The following is a 24,940-nucleotide window of genomic DNA, read 5'->3' on the forward strand; positions in this document are numbered from 1 at the left end:
ACATTCTTCTAAACATTACAATTTTCGCTACACAAAAGAAACAAAGTATCACAGGTTTTGTAACAACAGGAGGGTGAACTATTCCTTTAATTTCCCATTCTAGAGCTCTACTTTGTCCAGGATGGTTGAGAATTATTTGATTACAAGGAAAACCAACAAGAAGCAGAGCAAGGAAAATGAAGTATCGCCCTGAAAGAGAAAGCAAGAGAGAAGAAGTGACGGCCAAGGAGGATAGAAGAAAAAAGTTACTGTGTGGTCTGCTGGTGATCTAAGTGCATGTCCAGTGCATTAACAGAACTCCTCTGCTCTTCTGAGCGCCGCTGGTGGGCGGTACGCCACGACTGTCCTCCAAATCTACAACACACTTCATCCATAACAGGGCAAAAGGACACTGCCGCCCACCTGCTTCAGAGCTCAGGGGGGGGGTTAATGCTCAGAGCTAACAGAGACAAATATGCTCACAGCACTGTCTGGAGATAAAGATACAGTATAATGCACAAAATTGGTATTATTTTTGATTCAGGGTACAAATCTGTAAGTGATACATCTTTAATTGTTTAATTCAAACATCTAATTAAATGGGAATTTTATGGATTTTTTTTTTTTTTTAATTGAAAACCAGTTATTAAAGTTATGACATTAAATCAGTAATTTTTTTTTTTGGTGCACTGTTGACTGCACTATTTATAATTTAAATTAAAAAATGTAAAACAGAAGATAAGCAGTCTCTGACTTGAAACAGAAATCAGAAGAAGCATCCCAATACATTAATAATTTATTCGAACAAAGCTGAAATTTAATATTAAATTTATAACTCTTTACTTGAAGGCTTTTCGTTTTGATTAGGCTATCAGTCAGATTATTTATGGATTATTAGGCTGCATGTAAATGTAGTGTCGGAGGAGTATCAGGGAGATGCAGGGAGCTGGTGTTTTCCAGGCTGTGGGGGAGAGAGGCGTGTTTCCATCTGTTAGGTGGGGATGAAATTACAGTCTGTCTCTTAAGAGGGGGAGGACAAACCACAGAGAAGAGACAGCTGTGTGTACATTCCCTAAATACAACCCAAAACAGCACAGCAAGCACCTCTGCTTCAGCTACAACCACCATCACTGATTTAGTTCACAGCGCTACTGTGACAACACACACAACATAATCGAGAACGAAAGAGTGTGTGACACACACACATGAAAAAAGGCAAGAGACCAGGGCTGGGTGATTATAATTTAAATAAAAATGATAATCTGATATCTAAATATTTTGTATTTGCTTTAAATTTCACCCAAAAATAATATAATGTAATATAATGTAATATAATAATCACAATTAATTGCATCCAAAATAAAAGTTTTGGTTTACATAATATGTGTGTGTGTGTACTATGTGTATTTATTGTGTATAAAAGTAAGTTGTGTTCATATATTAAATATATGTATTTATAATATAGATTATATGAAATATATGAACTAACATTTAAAAAAAAGGGGGAATGTATATATATATATACATACATATATTAACAAATATACATACACAAATATTAACATTATTTATTATTATTTATATCTAATATAAAATATCTATTTGCTTTAAATTTGACCTTTTCCCCGCAGAGAAACTACATTACAGAATAAATAAATAAATAAACAGCATTTAAAAAGGGATTTTATGGGAAGAAATTTTATATATATATATATATATATATATATATATATATATATTATATATATATATATATACACTACCGTTCAAAAGTTTGGGGTCAGTACATTTTTATTATTATTTTTTTTTTTTAAGAAATTAATACTTTTATTCACCAAGGATGTATTAAGTTAATAATTAAAAGTTTATTAAAAGTTCATAATAAATAATTTACATTGTTATAAAATATTTATATTTTGAATAAACACTGTACTTTTTAAACTTGTTATTCATGAAAGAATCCTGAAAAAAAAAAAAAAAAAAAATCACAGGTTCCAAAAAATATTTGGCAGCACAACTGTTGATATTATCCAACATTGATCATTCTAATAATAAATCCGCATATTAGAATGATTTCTGAAGGATCATGTGACACTTAAGACTGGAGTAACAGCTGATAAAAATTCAGCTTTTCATCACAGGAATAAATTCTATTTTAAAGTATGTTAAAATAAAAAAAACATTATTTTATATTGTAAAAACATTTTGCAATATTACTGTTTTTTTTCTATATTTTTAATCAAATAAATGCAGCCTTGATGAGCATAAGAGACTTCTTTAAAGACTATTACTATAAGTCTTACTGACCCCAAACTTTTGAACGGTAGTGTATATATATATATATATATAAAACATAAGAAAAATATACATACATATATACACACATTAAAACTATTAGATACATATATATTAAATATAACATTAAATATATAACTTTATTTATTAGTGTTTATATTTAATATAAATTATAATGGAAAATCTAAATTCTTTGTTTGTTTGTTTGTTTTTAGTGGGGACTTAATAAAAAAATAATAGAAAAAAAAAAACATTAAAAGCATTATTTAAAAAAAAATTACCAGTATGAAAATATATAGTATGAGATATATAGTGAACATTACTACTATCGCCCAAACTGAGAATTTAAAAAAACACATGGCACACACAGTGTAATAAAAATGAATAAAAATTGTACTATTTACTTTTATAACATGTCCCTGGTCTTTTTTTATTTCTTTAAAAGAAAACACATTTTTATTTCTTATTCAAAAAAAAAAAAAAGGAATACCTTCTTCCCCTTCATAGCAATTGAATCAAATCCAGCACACAGTCCCACCCTACATTCATTTCTCATTGAATATACTGTTTTACATATAAATATGTTGCATTACGAAATCCTTCTGTCTTTAGACACAATCACCTGAATTTCCATAGAACTATGAAAAACATGAACACACTGGGGTGACATTGAATTGCATACTAAACTAAATGAGGATAAAGACACAGGGGACGGTGCTGATTTACAACAGTAACCCTTGAGCGTCACGGTTCAACCTATCCAAGCGTTACGCTAGTAAAGTCACGGCTTCTTGAATACAATGAACAATAAAAATGAGGAAATAGCTGAAAGCCGGCTATCACATCATCAAGTCAAAATGAAAAGTAGTGCACAATGGCGCGTACGAGGCAATGAACAGTGCGTGCTGCATTTTTATGACAGGGTGTAAATCACATCTTGATTCTACTTCTCTAAGCAGCACAAAGCCTACAGTGACTCATTTTCCAGCACCGTTGAATACATACATGAATTGGAAATGGCATGACGCCGTACCGCCCAGCCCCACTCGACAAGCGGATGCTTTTTCCGTACTGAAATTGACTTCCTTCCACCTGCATTTAATACCTCGAGGATGGTAGATCTGAAAAAGTCATATGATATCCAGCTGTCCCACCCTAACAACAGCTGAAGAGTATGAAATAGCATCCGAGAGACTACACAGTTTCTCCACCGAGATCAAATAAGGCACCACCACACAGACATAACATTGAGTAGACTTATTTATTGATTAAAGAAGGTATTAAAAAAGGAGGTTAGCATAAAAATATAAGAGCACAGTGTGAAAGTTTTACAGGCTTGTTGAGGCACAGTCATGATTAAAGATTAAAGGCAACCAGACTTTATGTTGTGTCTCTGCGGTCCGTCAGCTAAAAGTATGACATATCTGTATTATCTGTAAAAAGAGAACACAAAAATAGCATTTCTGTTGTAAGCATGCTGTTTGCTTTTTCTCATTTAAGCGCAACTTTCTGGTGTTAAAATATTCATTTGTCCAAGTGCAAACAATGGTGTTTATGTATCTGATAGCAGAGTTAAGATACCTGCTATTAACATCCATATACGTTAACGTACTTTGAAAACAATTACAATAAATTAAAAAATAATAATAATAAATGAGGGTTATTATAGTTAGTTAAACCTGAAACTAAAATCATAAAAAACATTTGTTGATTGAAAATACATATTTCAGCTAGCTGCCAAGGCAATAAAAAGGCATAAAAACAATATAAACATACATAAAAAAAATACTAAACATGGAAAACAAAAAACTAAACAAAACAAAATGGTTTTATTAAAATTAAGTTTTTATGAATATCTGGAAATTTTCTCTTTTCCATTTCCATTTTAATTTTAATTCATTTTGATATATATATATATATATATATATATATATATATATATATATATATATATATATATATATATATACAAATATGTATGTATATAGAAATATTAATTAATTATTGAAAAAATATACATACACACACCCACACACTGTTTACATTGTTTAAAAAATAAATAAAACATAAATATATTGATATAATATCAAATAATATCATACAAAATATAATAAAACAAAACAATTTAATATACAATTTACACTACAAAAATTACAAATAAAATTAAAGTGGAAATGGAGAAAATAAAAAAAGAGAAAATTAAAAACAAAAATATTAATAAAAAATATCAAAATATTAATAAAAACTAAAATGGTACATATATAAAATATATGTATTTAAATGTATATGTATATATATTTAAAATAATTTTTATTAATTTTACATTTATTTTACAATGTATATTTTACATTATTTTACATTGTGCATTTATATTAAAATTAATCTATATATATATATATATATATATATATATATATATATATAAAAAATAATCATAATAAATATATTAATATAAAAATCACATATAATATAATAAAAATGCAATAATGTAATGATAAAAAAAAACATTTTTCAATGTACAATTATATATATAAATTAATTACATTTATACAACAATTAATGATTATATATATATATATATATATGCATTTTTTAGAAAATAAATATAAATATTTAAATAATAATAATAATAATAATAATAATAATAAATATATTAATATAAAATCACATAATATAATAAAAATATAATAAAATATTATAATGATAAAATAAACTTTTGACAATTTCTTTAAAAGCTGCATTTACCAGTTAAAAGTGATTAAAAAAATAGTATGTGCTTTCTGAAATAAAAAAGCGTTGTCACTATTTAAAAGGCAACTGGACCTTTCAACTGAAAAATAAGACTTTCTTTAACACAACTGCTATACTGAGTGTTGCGATTCCTCCCATTCATTTTTCTAAAAATGCTTTGTCTCCCTTATACTGTGTCTGGTGTCTACGGTCAACTAGTGGGCAGATCACCCGAAACGGATGTTAATAGCAGGTATAAATGGGTGCTGTAAATCTCAGCTCTTTGCTAAAAAGACACAATCTGTATCTGACAATACAGTCTTGTAATTTCCAAATGACTATGTGTTCCTGTTAAATGTACTATCAATCTATAACCACAGTTTTATAACCCGTGTCCAACTGCATTAGCGCTGTATCACATCAATAGAGGACCAGACTCATTAAATCCTTGGCATATAGTTGAAATTATCCCACTGGATGATAACCCTGCTCTGATACAGACGGTGACAAATTGGGTTTTGTGCTTCAACACTCATTTCAAGTCTATTAATAGTGATTCGGATAATTAACGGTAATTTATTACAGCCTCAGTGCCTAGCGAATGTGTACATGATATTACTAATCTGATTTATCAGAGTCAATTCAAGTTACCTGCTTTTAATTAAAGTGTGGTGTTGGAGAGCAAACAGCCAGAGGGCGAGCACCACGGCTCAGGAAGCGCTCTAATGGAGACTAGTCTATGAACAAATGCAGTGTGATGGGAGGAACTTACCGTCAGGCTCCGAGTCGCTGTCTGCAAGGGCAGGAATGCGCACCAGGATCTGTCGGTGGTCTCGCTGGACCACCAGTTGCAGTTTGCCCCGTGATTTCTCAATCAGCTTGCCGGCGTCGCTCAGAGAGAGATTCTCGGTCACCGTCCCGTTGATCTGGAAAAAAAAACAAAAGACCAATATTAAAATACTAAAATTTCATTTTTGGTTTAAGTTTGATGTTTAAGTGGAGGCTGAATTCTAACATTTAGATCCATATATGTCCATGTGCTATTTAAAACAATTTAATTAATTAAATAAATAAAAAGAAAAAAAAATCTGGGTTATTATAGTTAACTAAAACTGAAACTGAAAACATAAAACCTAAAATCTTGTTACCTGTAATACAATAAATGTTAACTGAAATAAAATAAAACATATAAAACAACATATTATATTAAAATATTTAGAATTTAAGTGTGAACAAAGCACACTTTTTTATTTATTTATTTATTTATTATTTTATTACTTTTACTGTTTTATTTTATATTACCTTTTCAGCTTTTTTTTACAAAGTTATTTTTCAGTAAATATTATTTTCTAATATTAATTTAAGTTTCAGCCTTTTAATCTAATAATTATTCATTTAATAAATATATTTATATATTTATGAGTTTAAAAGAACAAAAATCAGGGTTATTATAGTTAACTAAAATTGAAACAGAAACCATAAAACCAAAAAAAATTGTGATACTTGAAATACAATAAATGTCAGCTGAAATAAAATAAAATATTAAAAAAAAAACAGTTCTCAACATTTTAAAAAAAATTATATATATATAAAATAAATCTATTCAAATATAATATTTACACATTTATATTTTATATTATTATTATTATTGTTATATATTTTATTATTTTTATTTTATTTTATATTATATATTTAGGTTTTTACATAGTTTATTTTTCAGTAAATATTATTTTCTCATATTCAAGTTTATTCAACAGTTCTCAACATTTCTAAAAAAAATATTATTATATTTAAATATGATATTTAGAACTTTTATTTAGAAAGTGTGAACAAAGTACACATTTATGTTTAATATTATTATTATATTTTATTACCTTCACTAATTTATTTTATATTACCTATTCAGGTTTTTACATAGTTTATTTTTCAGTAAATATTATTTTAAATAATATTCATTTAAATGTATGCCTTTTAATCTAATATTTATTTATTTATTTAATAAATATATTTACATATTTATTTTAAAAGATAAATGAACTGAAACTGAATTAAATTAACTGCTGTTAACTGAAATAAAATGAAACAAAAAACAGTTCTCAACATTTCTAAAAAAAAAAAAAGGTAAAATATATTAAAATATAACATTTAGGATTTAAGTGTGAACAAATTACACATTTATGTTTATATTTATTATATTTTCTTACTTTTATTTTGTTTTATACTACCTGTTTAGTTTTTTTTTTTTTCAGTTTATTTTTCAGTAAATATTGTTTTCTAATATTTCGCTTAAGTTTAAGTCTTTTAATCTAATATTTATTTAATATATAACACATACATGTATACATTTTATCTGTTGTTTACATCTAATATTTATATTTTTTTATTATATCTTTTATATTTCTATTTAAATATAATGTTTTTATAGTTTTTTTAAATTATTATTTCAACTTTATTTCATTTTACAAAAATGAGTCCTAATAATGCTCTAAATATTGTCATCAGCCACATCAGTCAAACATTAGTGCATGGGTTAAAACCAGCAATTTTATGACAATTTTACGGATTTAATGTGTGAACATGACTATTACGTGAAGGGTCTGCTATGCACCTTGAGAATGATGTCGCCCTCTTGAAGATTTCCATCTCTGGCAGCCAGTCCAGTACTGGTCATCTCTTTGATGAAGATCTGGCTGCCCAGTCGGAGACCGTACTCTGCAACAAACCAGTACGAAACATTTGTTCTGTGCATCAACACTAACAAGATCCTAACATGAACCTAACAACCATGATGACCTTGACCGTTTTAAGTACACAGCATTCCCTCTAGCTGTTAGATTAGTGCCCGGCTAAATGGGACAAACACAACAAAGAAATTTAAATCGAAACAGAAAATGTGGAGTATTGATCCAACGGGCAGAATCAGAGCTCTCTGCTGAACATTCAAGAATCACTTACAGAACAGAACATGATGAAAATCTTTGAGCTCCAATACTGTTCTAAAAACTAAACCCAGTTCCCATTTCACATCCCTAGGCAAGATAATGTGGTAATAAACAGCGCAAGCCGCTTTGCCTTCCTGGGCTGTGGGTTATGAAGGGCTGGTGTGGAAATCAGAAGAGACGGGCCACTTCATGTGAAGCCACAAGAATATATGTCCTCTGAAATCTCCTGACAGGGTCATCATAAATAAATCAGATTTAAATATCATCAAAGACCAATGAGGACAAACTGTCTTAGAAATTATGTGTGGAGGTCTAAAGAAAACAGTGTGAAAGAACATTGAGAAAGCGTGAAAAAAAAGACATTTTTACGTCTGTCCTGATGTCAATTGCAGAAATAAAAGCTCTGCTCCTTTAAAGGGGTCATATCAAGTCATATTTTACACTTTTGAGATAAAAATGATTGATGTAGTATGAGATTATGATGTAATGGGCAACAAAACTTGTGCAGTTCCTAGTTGTGCTTTGCATATTCTTCTAAGAGACAGCAATGTTTGAAACAAACGGTTGAAGTTTATTTTTAGGTCCTTGATCATTTCAGTTTGATCTCAATGGTTGTCCGGCACAATTAGCTTGAATTGTTTAGTGAACTTGTCACATTATAATGCAGCTTCAGAAAGAGGCTGTTACTGAAGGACGGGCTATCACAAACTATACAGAACTTTGCAGAACAACACATCTTTACTGAAGACTATATATAAAAGAATATGGATTTTATATATATTTATACATATTATATACCCGTTATATTTCACCAGGTGCTGGGTTGTTTTTAACCCAGCATTTTTTAGAGTGTAGATGGCGCAGCTGATTGGTTCTTTTCGTACCAGCAGGCAATGAGCTGGCTGATCAACATTTAAATATTTGGCTAGTGCTTGCTGGAGCACTTCCCGTGTCCTTCAGATACCCTCTATGCCTAAATATGGAGGTTATTTCATATGTTACAGTTGAGGTCAAAAGTTTACATGCACCTTGCAGAATCTGCAAAATATTAATTATTTTACCAAAATAAGAGGGATCAAACAAAATGCATGTTATTTTGTATTTAGTACTGACCTGAATAAGATATTTCACATAAAAGACATTTACATATAGTCCACAAACAAAAATGATTTTCTATAAATGACCCTGTTCAAAAGTTTACATACACTTGATTCTTAAAGGGGTCATCGGATGCCCATTTTCCACAAGTTGATATGATTCTTTAGGGTCTTAATGAAAAGTCTATAATACACTTTGGTTAAAATTCCCTAATGGTAGTGTAAAAAACACTCTTTTTACCTTGTCAAAATCAGCTCTGCAGAAATCATCCCATTCTGTTGCATGTTCCTTTAAATGCAAATGAGCTCTGCTCGCCCCGCCCCTCTCTTCTGTGGGGTGATGAGCTGTGCTCTGTTTATTTTAGCTGTGTTTAGCCGCTAAACTTGCTAACTAGCACGTTATTAGGAAAGGTGATTGCAAAGATTAATTAAAAAAAACCCTTATACTCACTTCTGCTGTAAGTGAAGCTGAATCATGAATGATTTGCGCAAACATAGACGGTTATATGTAAATCGGGAGGCGCATCCCCTTCACAAACAAACGTAAACCACTGCATCTTCAGCGGCTCAGATGTCGGGAGTAAATGACGACTACTATGTTCATTATTACATCCAGCAACACAACACCTCAATCGCTTAGCAGCCATTCTTGTCTACGTCCCAGCTCTAGCTTTGAAACAATGGTGATCGGACTGTAACAGATCATTCAAGGTGGGTCTAAGGTAAGACGCCAGCGTCAATCAAACTGTCAATGAGGGGCCTCTGTCGGTGTGACATCACATAGACAAGAAGCTGAGAATGGCTTGATTTGAAAACGGGGAAATTATTTTTACAGATTAATTAAAAACCACTTGGTGGATTTTTATCATTATAAGGTAGATTTGTACATACACTGCCAACACACATTAATGTTCAAACAACATGAAAAAGTGAACTTTGCATCCGATGACCCCTTTAATACTGTGTTGTTATCTGAATGATCCACAGATGTGTGTTTTTTTTTTTTGTTTAGTAATGGTTGTTCATGAGTCCCTTGTTTGTCCTTAACAGTTAAACTGCCCACTGTTCTTCAGAAAAATCCTTCAGATCCCACAAATTCCTTGGTTTTTCACAATTTTGGTGTATTTGAACCCTGTCCATCAATGATTTTGAGATCCATCATTTCACACTGAGGACAACTGAGGGACTCATATGCAACTATTATAGAAGGTTCAAACACTCACTGATGCTTCAGAAGGAAACACAATGCATTAAGAGCCAGGGGTGAAAACTTTGAAGATCAGGCTAAATTTAACTTATTTTGTCTTCTGGGAAACATGCAAGTATCTTCTGTAGCTTCTGAAGGGCAGTACTAAATGACAAAATATGATATTTAGGCAAAATAAGAAAAATGTACACATCTTCATTCTGTTCAAAAGTTTTCACCCCCCTCTTTTAATGCACTTTTTTCCTTCTGGAGCATCGGTGAGCGTTTGAACCTTCTGTAATAGTTGCATATGAGTCCCTCAGTTGTCCTCAGTATGAAAAGATGGATCTCAAAATCATACAATCATTGTTGGAAAGGGTTCAAATACACAAAAATGCTGAAAAAACCAAAGAATTTGTTGGACCTGAATTACTTTTTTGAAGAACAGCTGGCAGTTTAACTGTTCAGGACAAAAAAAAAAAAAAAAAAAAAAAAAAACAAACACAGCTGTGGATCATTTAGGTATTAAGAATCACACAGTATTAAGAATCAAGCATATGTAAAGTTTTGAACAGGGTTTTATAAATTAAACTATTATTTTCTTTTGTGGACTATATGTAAACATCTTTTATGTGAAATATCTTATTCAGGTCAGTACTAAATAAAAAAAACAACATGAATTTTGCATGATCCCTCTTATTTTGGTAAAATAATTAACATTTTGCAGATGTAATTATAATTAACATTTCGCAAGATGAGACCCTTCTATTCAAAATATGCCATTAGTGACAAGGTATCCCAGTAACTCTCACCTTCATTGGGCCTGTTTTTCACCAGCATCACATTGATGGGCGGCTCCAGGGGCTCATAGTTATACCGGTCTCTTCCTCTTTCTCTCTCTCTGCTGGGTGAAGGTGAATGATCCTGCAGCCGGTCCCTGCTGTGACTCCTGATCATCCTGTCATCCGAACGAGTGTCATACCTCCGCGTGTCGTAGCCCTGGTCCCTCCCGTAGCTTCCGGCAGGGCTTCCTCCTCCACCGCGGCCTCTACTGTGCTGCCTGTGATAGCGAGGCTCCGGGCTGGATCCACGCTCCAGCGTCCGGCCCCGGCTGCCGTCCCTGCGGTAGCCGCTGTCAGAGCTGGGCGATCTCTCCGCGCTCCTGCCTCTGCTCCATTCCCGCCGGGAGTCGTAGTCCTGGCTGCGGTAATCCGGCTCCAGGTAGTCTATCCGGCTCTTCTCGAGGCTGCGGTCATGCTCTCTGTCACGGGGGTAGCCCAGGCCACCGTTTCCCCGAGGGTAATCAGAGTCTGGGTCACTGTGAACGCTGCGGTTGTCCTCGGGATAATAGCTGGATATGTTGTAATCACGGCTATCCCCGCTCGGGGACGGTGGGCGCTTGAGGACAGCCACCTTGCGAGGCCTCTTTACAGTCTGTTGGGAGCGATGAATAAAATTAGTCTTTATACATTCAGCACTCTGTTACCAAAAAGACCACATCTAAAAGCAGATATGTATCTTACTATATGATAATTATTTTATGCAAGGATCACTTGCAATACATTCATTTGAAGGCTGCATGTGAATTAGAATGTTTAACACTATACTACATATACAGCAATTACTAGGGCAATAATGCAATCGAAAGTGTCAAAAAATGCAAATATATATATTTTTTTAATTTGAGAGGTAAAATTTAAGTTTTCTTCTTAGAATTTTTCTTTTAAAAATATTTTATTTAACTTTTAATAGATTTCACAATATTCATAAAGTACAAATTCTATAATTTAACCGGTAAAAAGAAACACTTTGTCATTTTGTACAAGTTGAATATTTAAAATGCAATCTGTTATATTCACATCTGTTATATTTCACATAATTCATATAATATCTATAATATTAATTCATATAGTATTAATTCATTAATATCTGTTATTTTGTCAAATTTAGTTTTATACATTTTAATACAATTTTCACATTTTTGTTCAAGTTGCTTTTTATGTGCTTTTGTCATTTTTATTTTTTTTTATTAAAATTAAATTGCAATTTAAAATTCAGTTTTTTCAGTAATTTTCAGTATGTTTATCATTTAATATTTATGTTTTTTTATGTTTTTCAGATTTATTTTAATTACCGTTAATATTTATATTCATTTACTTTAAACTGAGTTTTTGTTACATAAATGGGGGTTAGAAATATGTTTTAAAAAATGCCCTTATAAAAGTAATAAAAAAAATGACCTTGTAAAAACAATTCCAGCAGCCAAATACTGGTGCTTAATTATTATTATTTAAAAAATAATAATAATAATAATTAATATCTGATGCTGCTAACTTATACTAATACATTTTTAGTATAATACTAATACATCAATACATAGATAGTATTTTTCTTTTAAAAATATTTTATTTAAAAATATAAAAAAACTGTCATTTTGTATACATTGAACATTTAAAATACATGAGTACAGCATTTTGTTTTATATTATTAATGAATGTATGATATCTTACATCACTTTTGTATTTAATGTTGAATAATAGGTAACACCTGTTATATTCACATAATTAATATAATACTCATTCAAATCTGTTATTTTTGTCAAATTATATACTATTATAGATTTACACATTTTCAACATTTTCATAGAATTTTTACATTTTTGTTTTAATCATTTTATGCGTTTTTGGACATTTTTATTAGTTTTTTTAAATGTTAAAATGTTTAATTAAATTAAATTACATTTAAATTCAGTTTTTTTCCAGCAATTCCAGTGTTTATCATCTTATATTTATATTTAACATTAATATTACCAATAACATTTATGTTTATCTACTTGAAACTGATGTTTTTGACATTAATGGAGGGTCAGTAATGTTTAAAAAATGTCCTCATAAAAGTAAAAGAAAATGACCTTGAAAACAAATCTGACCTTGGCCGAATACTAATCCTTAATTATAAAAAAAAAACAAATTAATATCTGACACCGCTAACCTATACTAATATCCAAAGTAAATAATCTTATTCTAGAAGGCCTCTTGTGAAGGTCAACTTGAAAAATACTTACTATTTTGGCCACTTTCCCACATTTCCGAAGTGACTGCACAGCAAATGAATGAGGCACATTATCCATGGCGATGGTGTTGACCTGCATCACGCGGTCATTCTCACTGTCCGCAAGCAAAACAAAACAAATGTTAAGTCTACAACAAAATAGAGACATTCCATGCTATATTATTTTAAAACAATTGCCACTTGCAATGCATTTTACCTCCATAATGTGGTATACAATGCATTTCTGAGAATAAATATTCAGCCTTGCTTAACGTGTTAAACATGCATAATAACACCAAGGACATTCATTAGGACAGTAAACATGGTAATATTTAGATTTCATGTCATTTTGAATGACTCTACATGAAAACTCAATACTTATCAACCTGCCTATGCTGGTGTCAAATAATGGTTTACCAATATGCTAAACACGCATGCATTAGTAAGGTGAGTGAAGCATACAAGAGCAGTCCATCGGCCGGTCCTCCTGGCAGCACGTCCGACACAATGATGGACGTCTCTCCGGTCTCCACGTTTGGATTGTCCCGGCCCCCAGACACAGCAATTCCAAAGCCCATCTTAGAGTCCTGCGAGAGAAAGCGAGAGAAATCACGTTCAGTGAGAAAATACCACAAATGCATTTCCTCGGTCATATATCACAACCAGTCTGCCCAGAGCGGGAGTGTTTAATATCCCTTCATAGAAATCCGCAAATGGCCAGCTGTGTTACACAATCACGTTTATGCGCTTATACGATGAATCTTTCATAAACGGTGACTGCGTGCCACCACAGTGCAGTTTTGCAGAAAGCCATTGCACGCCAAAGCTAATGGAGACATGGTTCCACCTCACTGCTTGTCCAAATAACAGCCTGCTATACCTGCCTCAGAGGAACACTGAATAAATAGAGTCTAATGAGTGGGTATCGTGGGCTTGATGCAATCTGCTCCAAATATATTCAGGCTCAATTAAAGCCGAAGATAAAACCTGACAGAACCGGGTGAAACCGAGATTTCGCAGTGTTACGGTGCAGGAGTGATTTATCTAGAGATACACCAGTCAACGACCCTCAATCAGAACCAATTTTTAGCCGATCTATGTTCTGGAAATGTCCTAATGCACATAAAATGCATGTCATCTGTGTAGAAACAAGACTGTAAACAAGACATTAAGATTGCAAGCTGTTAAAGGGACAGCTCTCCCAAAAATAAAACTTACACCATGATTTATTCACCTTCAAGCCATCTTAGGTGTATATGACTTACTTCTTTCAGATGAATACAGCTGGAATTTTATTTAAAAATATCCTTGTTCCTTTGAATTTTATAATGGCAGTGAACGGGTGTTGAGATTTTGAAGTTCACATCAATCCAACATAAAAAGTACTCCACGTGGCTTTGGGCGTGAACAACAATTTACAAATAATGTACTCACCCCCTTGTCATCCAAGATGTTCATGTCTTTCTGTCTTCAGTCGTAAAGAAATTTTGTTTTTTGAGGAAAGCATTTTAGGATTTTTCTGCATATAATGGACTTCATTGGTACCCCGAATTTGAACTTCCAAAAATGCAGTTTAACTGCAGCTTCAAAGGGCTCTAAATGATCCCAGCCGAGGAAGAAGGGTCTTATCTAGCGAAACGATCGGTCATTGTTTTCAAAAAATAATTTTTTTAATACTTTTTAAGCACAAAAGCTCGTGTAGCACAGGCTCTTTGATGCGCGTTCTAGAATGATTCAGTCATTTTGAACGAATCTTTAATGTGACTTGGGAAGAACGAGTCGTCTCGGGGAGTGACATCAGGGGATGTCTCGCACTTGCGCAACATCCTATTAGGTTCTGTACTGGAATTAGTTCACCTGTTTTGAGTCTTCGGGTTTTTCGAGTCATTCGTTCATATTATGGGGCTGTCACGTGATGCTGATTTTGCTAAAATGAACGAAATGACTCGAAAAATAATTTGTTCATTTTCCTGAACGAGACTCAAAGGTCCGAGTCAGTAAAATGATCCGAACTTCCCATTACTACTACAAATCACGTCTTCGAATCAACAAAAGTTCATCATCTGTGTACTCCAGCTCAAAAAGGTAGAGTATGTCGAAAAACTCCATCTTATTTTCTCCTACAACTTCAGAATCGTCCGACATCGTTGTACCTTTTTGTTTGCAGACAGCGTTTGACTGACTTGCACATTCTTAGTTCGCTTTCGCTTTGTAAACACTGGGTCTGTGGTTCCGCCTACGTTCCGCGTGACCTTCTTATGTGATTCAATAGTACATGAACGCACATCCCAGAGCCTGTGCTACATGAGCTTTTGTGCTTAAAAAGTATTCTAATTTTTATTTTCCAAAAAAAAATTACAGATTTTTCGCTAGGTAAGATCCTTCTTCCTCGGCTGGGATCATTTAAAGCCCTTTGAAGCTGCATTTAAACTACATTTTGGAAGTTCAAAATCGGGGCACCAATCAAGTCCATTATATGGAAAAAAAATCCTGAAATGTTTTCCTCAAAAACTATAATTTCTTCACGACTGAAGACAGATAGACATGTATGGGGTTATTTTTGTGCCAATAAGAATGAACGTAACTTTGTAAAACTAAAGGTAACTTTCCAAGAAACCATCAAAAATATGCCACTGAAAAAGAAGAAAAACACAATGAAAATGAAAAAATGAACTCAGTCACACGAATTTAACATGCTCTTCAAATATGCTTCATTCTTTGTTAATGATTTTCAAAGAATCGTTTTCACGAATCATGGATTCTGAATGCGTTGCCACAGCTTTCGCTTACGCTTCGCAAATTTTCGTTTGCTGTTTTGGCACAAACCTCTCGTGGGGGCGGGCTTAACAGCGATCTACTCTGATTGGCTAATGAGCTTTTGATGGACAGTTGCTCTCTGACCTGGAAGCACGGATGGTGACGTCAGTGGCGCGCATATTGCGGTGTGCAACACGTCGTGCTTTGTTTATATTAAGTATTAATGTTATTAGTATTTCACCTACGGTCGTCTCTTAGTTTCTAAAGATGAACTAAGATCATCTTCCACCTCAGCTTGTCCCTCAGGGCAGCTTGAAGTAAATTTGTGTTGCTAAAGTAACGTTAATCAATAACATCGATAAAAGTTTTATTCATGTACAGTGTGCAACAGTTCTGATAGTTTCTATAAACAAAGCACGACGTATTGCACACCGCAACAACTTTCCAGTATGTGCGCCACTGACGTCACCGTCTGTGCTTCCAGGTCAGAGAGCAACTGTCCATCAAAAGCTCATTAGCCAATCAGAGTAGATCGCTGTTAAGCCCGCCCCCACGAGAGGTTTGTGCCAAAACAGCAAACGAAAATTTGCGAAGCGTAAGCGAAAGCTGTGGCAAGGCATTCAGAATCCATGATTCGCGAAAACGATTCTTTGAAAATCATTAACAAAGAATGAAGCATATTTGAAGAGCATGTTAATTTCGTGCGACTGAGTTCATTTTTTCATTTTCATTGTGTTTTTCTTCTTTTGCAGTGGCATATTTTTGATGGTTTCTTGGAAAGTTACTTTCAGTTTTATAAAGTTACGTTCATTCTTATTGGCACAAAAATAATCCCATAGACATGAACATCTTGGATTACAAGGGGGTGAGTAAATTATTTGTGAATTGTTGTTCTGGATGTGGACTTCTCCTTTAATAAAGGCCTTCTGAACTGAATCAATGCGTTTGTGTAAGAAAACATCCATAGTTACAATTTTATAAACCGTGATGTCTAGTTTCCGGTAACCGTCATACACACGTTAACGAGAGAGTGGGTTTCCAGCAGATGACTTAGGACACAGGTGTAGCATAAGCTCAGGTAAGAATATGCTTGCAAGAACCAAGTTTATCTTACAGCAAAGAAAAAACAGTCTCCTTTTGGCTTATATCTAAATCCTTTGACAATTTTTTATACAAATCTTCATTTCAAACTTCTAATTCATAACTGGTGTTTTAATTTCCTCCCTCCTCCACTCTTCTGTGTCCAGAGCTAACGCTATGTCTGCGTCCAACGGCATCTGCCGAAATGCCACTCTCTTGTGAACACATGTATGACAGTTATGAAACTAGAGATTATGGTTTATAAAGTTTCAAATATGGATATGTTTCTCACAAAAAAAATGAATCAATTCACATCAGGAGGCCTTTATTAACCCTCCAGAGCTATGAGGAGTACTTTTTATGATAGATGGATGCACTTTATTGGACTTCAAAATCTTAACACCCCTTCACTGCTATTGTACAGCCTGAAAGAGCCAGGACATTTTTTAATATAACTCCGATTGTATTCGTCTGAAAGAAATACATACCTAGGATGGCTTGAGAGTGACTAAATGATGGGGTAATTTTAATTTTTTGGTGAACTATCTCTTTAATCGGAAAGAAACTATATAGACATTCTGTATGACCATTTTGATCTCACATTTGAATGTCCACTACCTAAAAATAGACAAAGAGTATTTTAAGTGTTGATAATTCTGAACACACGCGGATACCAAGAAGTGCTGAACAGGCTTTGGTCTACTGCCATACAAATTAGAGCCGCATTATTTTTTTAATTCTTTACACTTTTTCCAGTCATTTTTCCTTAACAAAATAAATATCTTAAAAGAAAAAAAAATATTTCTTAGTTTTGCATGTTTTAATGAGTAATATTGTTTCAAATCAAGAAACAGGTTTGTGTTGCCCGATAATATTAATAATAATACAACCTTTTTTTCTTTTAGAAATACACATTTGATAATAGTTTGAGTTAGGATGCAGATGTAGATTTATATTCATTATCAAAATCATTAATATCTGTAAAAATTGTAGCAACCTCATTTTTATATGGTGAAATTTAATTAACTGACTGTTTGGTTTTTTTATTAACCATTTATTAACCATTGCTATTCTATAGTATCATCCATAGATCATGATAATAACAATAAAAACCACAAATATAGCATCTTAATACCATGGTAAAAAATGTAATATGGTTCCTAGATATTTGTATGAAAAACAGTAGTCTACATACATTTAGTATAAATGCATAAACGCTATAGCTTAAATCACAAAAAATTACTGTAATTATATTCTATTACTCCTTCAATACATTTAATACATGTCTACATTAATAATATGATAAAACAAATATTTTTTTATAAATATCTGACTGTATCATTACACACAGCGTTTCTCCTGTTTCTCAGTGCGGTTTCATCTGGCTTTAAACAGAGTCATCGAATTCTCTGTATCTTCACTGAATTCAAGCGCATCACACTGGATATTACAGCGCTGTTTAGTGACTGAGACTTAGTAAGTTCTAGTAAGTTTGCGCCGTGCCGCGTTTGAACTTTGATCCGAGCGGATAAACAGTGTGGGTGACGCGCTTTATATGACTAGTGCTCTTTTGTTCCTCGTTTGTAAAAAGTATATAAAATGTACTATTTTTCTGAAAATAACCAATTGTTTCACTAGATAAGACCCTTCTTCCTCGGCTGGGATCATTTACAACTGCATTTGGGATTGTTTGAAACCGCATTTAAACTGCATTTTGGAAGTTCAAATGCTGGGCACCATAGAAGTCCAATATATGGAAAAGGTTTTCTTCTTTACAACTGAAGAAAGAAAGGCATGAACATCTTGGATGACAAGAGGGTGAGTACATTATATGTACATTTTTGTTCTGCAAGTGAACTTATACAAAATACAACTGATGTATCATTTTTATGTGTTACTTGATTGCATAACATGTTTTAAATTATTTTTTTCTAATTTTATAAAACTGTACAAAGCTAAAGTCAAACCATTCTGTTTCTTTGCACCAATTTGAAACAACAAAAACAACAGCTGTGCTGTATTTCTTAATCATGTACTCTTTCTTTTTTTTTCTTGTCTATTGCTTAATGAAAAAAATTGGGATTTGGTTCTAAAATAATAAAAATAAATTAAATAAAAAATCGGTCATGAAAAAAAATTATGATCAGTGCATCCCTTGATTTATCTAGATACTGAACAGACTGCCAGTGACTCTAAAAGTGGGCGGCAGCCAAAAGCTTATATTATGGTATGAGTAACTGAAAATCACAGTTGGCGATATGGATCATGATATGCTACATAAACTTCTAAGTAGCCTTTTTCCTCAAACTTTCCAAAGCTTATATCTTTCCTTTTATGTTGCAGCGATAAGTTGAGTCTATTCTTATCTGAACTCAGAGATCTGACATGCCAAAGTGCTGAGATGATTTCCAAGGATGTGTCTGATGTGAAGATGTTGGTGATAGCGTCAGTGTGTGTTTGGATAGTGTGTGTGATCTGTCACGCCCGAGATAAAAGATGCACTTCCTGTTGTGCTTGATGTTGGAGGAAAGAAGAATAGGAGGAAAGAAGAAGATAGGGGGGGATGGGTAACTACTGATGGGCTTAAGTACTTGTACAAAGGGAAAACAAGCGCAAGTTCGAAAACTGCATCCTTCAGGACCTGGACTTTAAAGGCTGCATCTAAGGGAGCCGATCAGTTTCAGATATTGTTGTATGTTAAAGAGGCTGGTGGAGCGTTTAGCCTGGGTACCGCAGGAGGTTTGCTCTAGTCTGTTTGGTAAGCGGGCCATCCATCTGTGCGGCGTGTGTTCTGTGGCCTCTTTGGCTACAAACATGAAACTTCTGGTTCACAGCCCTGCTGCTATTCTGCTACATATTTCTAAACATGCAACTGAGCTGGGGTAATGTTAAAAGAGTTTCATACCCGCTGTAGAGTCACAGTGTACTGCTCCCAAACCGTCTCCTCCATTCCTGAGCTCTGTGTGGAAAAGAGAAAGAAACCATCATTAATCACCAGTCAGGCGTTACTAATGTCAGTATGCTGTGCGGTGTGACATGTAGGGTTGAGTGGCTCATACACAAATTGGTCCTAAATGAAGTGTCCTGAACTATTTGTTTCATAATTACATGGATGCACACATAACATTAAAGGAATATTCCTGGTCTAATACAACTTCGGCATGACAGCATCTGTGGCAACATTGGACACACATAATCAGATTTTTTCCTCCTAGACAACTATGTTTTCTTTTATTAATTTTTATAAACTGAGGTCAAAATTTAATCAATTAATTACATTTCTTTAATTATTTATTATTTATTACTATAATTTTCTCTAATCATAAGCATACCACAGATTCTACCTGTTTAAAGGTGAAATGTGTCATTTTTTAACATTTAAATACTTTTTTCTATCATGTAGAACTTCAAAATATTGATGTTTGTTCAAGCATCCCAACTAGTCCAGCAAAAGCTAATGAGAAACATGATGGGAAAGCTACTTATATGTAAAGTAAAAGACAAATTTTAATAATAAATTAAAAAATAAAAAAAAATATATATAAAATTATTTATTCATTTATTTATGTTTATTAAAATTTGTCTTTTACTTCATATATATATATATATATATATATATATATATATATATAATTTTACAAATAAATTTTTATTTATATATATATATATATATATATATATATATATATATATATATATATATATTATATATTATATATATATATATATATATATATATATATATATAAATAAACATTTATTTGTTTTTTGTTTTTTTTATTAAGATTTGTCTTTTTTTTTTTTTAAATACAAATTATTTATTTTTATTTTTTTTTGTTTATTTATTTATTTATTTATTTTCAGTTTTTGTCCATACTACCCATCAAACTTTTGGGGTCAGTAAATTTTCTTTTATTAAAAAAAAACAAAACATTTTTAATAAATGCTGATCATTGGACTTTTATATTTATCTATTTAAGTATCCTGAACAAAAGCATCACAATTTCCACAAAAATATTAAGTAGTATAACATTTTCAACACTGATAAAATATGATTCTGGATCACAAAATCAGCACTTTAAATGATTTCTGAAGGACTGTGTAACAATTAAGACTGGAGTAATGATGCTGAAAATCCAGCTTTAAATTATATAAATTATATTTTTATAGTATATAATTTATTATATTAAATTATATTTTAAAACCTCTTAAAATAGAAAATAGATATTTTAAACTGTACGTTTTTTACTATATTTTTGATCAAATAAATACAGCTTTCTTGTGCGTACACTTTCAAATCTATCCAACCCCAAACTTTTGAACAGTAGTGTATATTTAATTTTACACACTTCACCGTAAAGTTGTAAATAACCCAGTATATTCCTTAAAATGAGATTATGAAAATGAACACTAGTCAATAATCACTAAATGAAGACCATTCCCGCTCCCCGGCTATATGGTATCGTCCAGAAATACCTGTGAACGCCTCATTATTTGGTACGACTCATTACGTCACTGCATCAACCTGACGGTCTACCACATACGGCAGAAGAGTATGAAAGATGGGCCTGTCATTTCCACCGCTCACAAGGACAAAAGCACCATTTTTTATTTTTAAGGATAATAAAGACATAGGAGGACTGAATCCATGTCAACTCACAGATCTATGCAAGCCAATATCCCTCTTTAGGACACATATAAACAACCGGCCTGACAAACTCACACATACATACACACACATACATAGAGCTCAAGGGTGTGTTTGTTCCAAAAAACAGACAGACATGCCCATCAATATTGATGATTAACTGGAAACAGTCACAGTACAACCCAATCTCAACTAAACCGTGACGACACAAGGTTAAACCATGGTGACTTTGACAACAGGTCCGGTTTAAGCTTCTTAAAATAGCAGCCTTTAATTAAATAAGATTCTGTTTAATCTAAACAATATCCTAATCTGCATCTGATTCTGCTTTCATTAAATGGTTCTCCTTTCCATGTCAAGTCAAATTTATTTATATGCCGCTTTTCACAATATACATCACTGCAAAGACATGAATATACTGTATGAATATGGATAAAGTTGAACATACTTACATATCCAGCTTTATATGAAGAGTACACTAATAATGTTACATTTTGTGATGGAATAAAAATAAAAAAAAATAAAAACCAAGCAGTTGAGATTTGCCATATATTACATAGCCCTTTAGGTAAGTGTATTATATACAGTCAAACCAAAAATTATTTAGACACCATATATAATGTTTGATTTTTTTTTTACTAGTGGGTGCAGGACACTATAGTTCATTTATGTTAAAACATAATAGTAAAATAAAGTAAACCGTACCATATTACACCCCAAAATTCTTAATAAAGTAGGCAACCAGTAAAACTGATAAAAATTTGGGACCAATAGTTACTCAGATATTTTGACCTGAACATGTTTTGCTTAAGTGTTTTTTCTTTAATTGCTAATGCAACCTTTTTACACTATAGACTAAACAAAATTAAGCACTGCATGGTAATTGTTCAACAAAATATTGATAGTTGTGTAAATATTGTCATACAGTTGACTGTATGTATGCAAATAAAGTTGGATATAATATATCGCTGTGCAATAATACAGTCCGCATTACAGTGAGATTTTCTTCATAATGAACACTGCTTTACACAAGTATAATTTATATGTAGGTAAAGTCAGATGTATTTTTAATGTATTGGTGAATAATAATACTAGGGCCCTATGAAATCAGCTTTATTTCCCCAAATTCTGTTTTTATTCCATTTTAATTTTGGATTCGTTTTTTTTTTTCTGCTTTAATTTTCCTATACTCTGTTTTAATGGTTACATTTAAAAGAAACATACATTAAAAAGCATGTCTGATTAACTGAAATCATGAAACTTAACCCAATTTAACAGCAATTTATTGAACGTTTAGGGTAATTCATGCAAATGTCAACCTTGCCATGAAATAATGAAGTTTTTACCAAAGGTTTTTATTATACTGATAGCACAGATGTCAACATTTGGTGGTTCAAATACCCATGTGATGTCTCTCGTAAAGGTTTTAAAGCTTTTTTTTTTTTTTTTCAGTCATGATTTTCCATAGTCTGGTAAGCACTATTTTCAGGCTTGTCACATCCATAACAGTACATATTTCTCATAAATAGACACGTCAAAATTAAAATAAAGTAACAATTATATGTTCTGTGAAGAGCCATTGCTTCTCTATTTGTTGGGTATTATTGCGTCTGGTTTGTGCATTTTAATTTGCAGATTATTTCCCTTTTTTAACACAGAAAACTCATGGATAGACTAATATTTTTCTGATGTTTAGACTCAACAAGAGTTCATTAAAATATAAACAGAAAGTTCGGTATATTGGTACATATACATTCTCTAAGCATTTATATGTCACATCCATAACGCAAAATCTCACAGCCATAATGTTGGACTTGCCCTTTAACAAAAATTCAATTTTTATGGCCCTATCAAATACTTTATTCTCCAATTCAGTTTTAATAATATATATATTTTTACCAAATTCTGTATTTTCCATTAATTTTCTGTATTCCATTTTAATGCTTTCATTAAATTTTAATAATCAAAAGCATGTCTAATTAGTTGATTATATTTAAAATCATTTATTTACTTATTTATTTATTTAAATAAATAAATAACAAAATGTGTTTAAATATTTAAAAAATGTAAATATATTTACTGGTAAATAATTTTTCTGGTAAATATTTCTTTAAAAAAAATAATGTTTTAATAATTTTATTAGTAGTAGTAGTAGTACTGTCATTAAGTAATACATTTCAGTCACAGTTTCTTCAAGTTAAACTAAACTTTTATTTTGACAAGTTGCTGTTTGTATATAATATGACAACAGTTTTTCTCAAATAAATGGTAAAATGCTCATGAAGTGACTCTCAGAGCAGTTACAGATTGTTTATGTGTTCATGTACTCATATATTGAGGCGGCAGAGGCCAAAAACACCACAAGCGTCACACGCTTCAGTATGTGTGTAAAAAACCACGTCTGTGCCATTCATTCACACAGAGACACACAGAACATACAGGATTCATATTTAAATAGTATTTTTGTGGCTTAACATTCACAGACACTAGTTTATATTGTGTTTTGGTTTAAGTGTACTGACCTACTTTTGATTTATCTCTCCAAGATTTGGCAAGGTCCATGACGTTCCACGTTATACGGTAAATTCCATTTTTACGACTGGATTGTGTGATTCTGCGGAATTTGGTCATTAATTCAAGCTATGAATTTGTTATCTGGTGATATTGTCCTTTTAAAGAACCAGGGCTGTCCAATCACAGCACAGATCAGGTATGACATCACTCTGATACCAAACCAAAGAGCAAACAGTTGATGTGCAACTTAAAATGTACATTTTGTCCTTTTCATTTTCTGCACTGCCCTTTAGCTTTTCCTTACAAACGCACACTTCCCCTCATCCCCGTTGGCGTGCGGCACTAATTGGAGGATCCTGCCTACAGAAATCTGCCCTCGGACTACTACGGAAGCGTGCAATTAGTGTGGACATGTGCATTTGTTTGGCTCTCCACAAGCGCTCGGATAGTGCGCTATGCAGCAAATAAAACTAATCCACAGAGATAAAGTGAATAAAGGGCCTGATGCTGATCAGCTAAGACAGCTCTTCTCCTCTCCTCCTGTGCTGGGCTGTTTTCTGTGGGTGGCTAGTGGAGATATTGTTCATAAGACTGTGATGGGAAAGACAGATAGCGAGAGAGCTAAAGATGCTGCATCATTTGAAAGCAGTTCAGGCTGTTT

The 24,940-nt window shown here is 32.3% G+C and overlaps 1 protein-coding gene across 1 annotated transcript in view; it reads right to left on the reverse strand.

The window, feature by feature from the left end:
• LOC127169888 (tight junction protein ZO-2-like) overlaps window positions 1-24,940 on the reverse strand; it is a 106,800-nt gene that overhangs the window by 25,131 nt on the left and 56,729 nt on the right. Inside the window, 6 exon segments of the mRNA XM_051117555.1 lie at window positions 5,777-5,930; window positions 7,613-7,716; window positions 11,042-11,663; window positions 13,294-13,396; window positions 13,743-13,867; window positions 20,023-20,076. Coding sequence (XP_050973512.1) covers window positions 5,777-5,930; window positions 7,613-7,716; window positions 11,042-11,663; window positions 13,294-13,396; window positions 13,743-13,867; window positions 20,023-20,076 — 1,162 coding nt within the window.

The sequence above is a fragment of the Labeo rohita genome, chromosome 8 (genome assembly GCF_022985175.1).
Source record: "Labeo rohita strain BAU-BD-2019 chromosome 8, IGBB_LRoh.1.0, whole genome shotgun sequence".
NCBI classification, from domain to species: domain Eukaryota; kingdom Metazoa; phylum Chordata; class Actinopteri; order Cypriniformes; family Cyprinidae; genus Labeo; species Labeo rohita.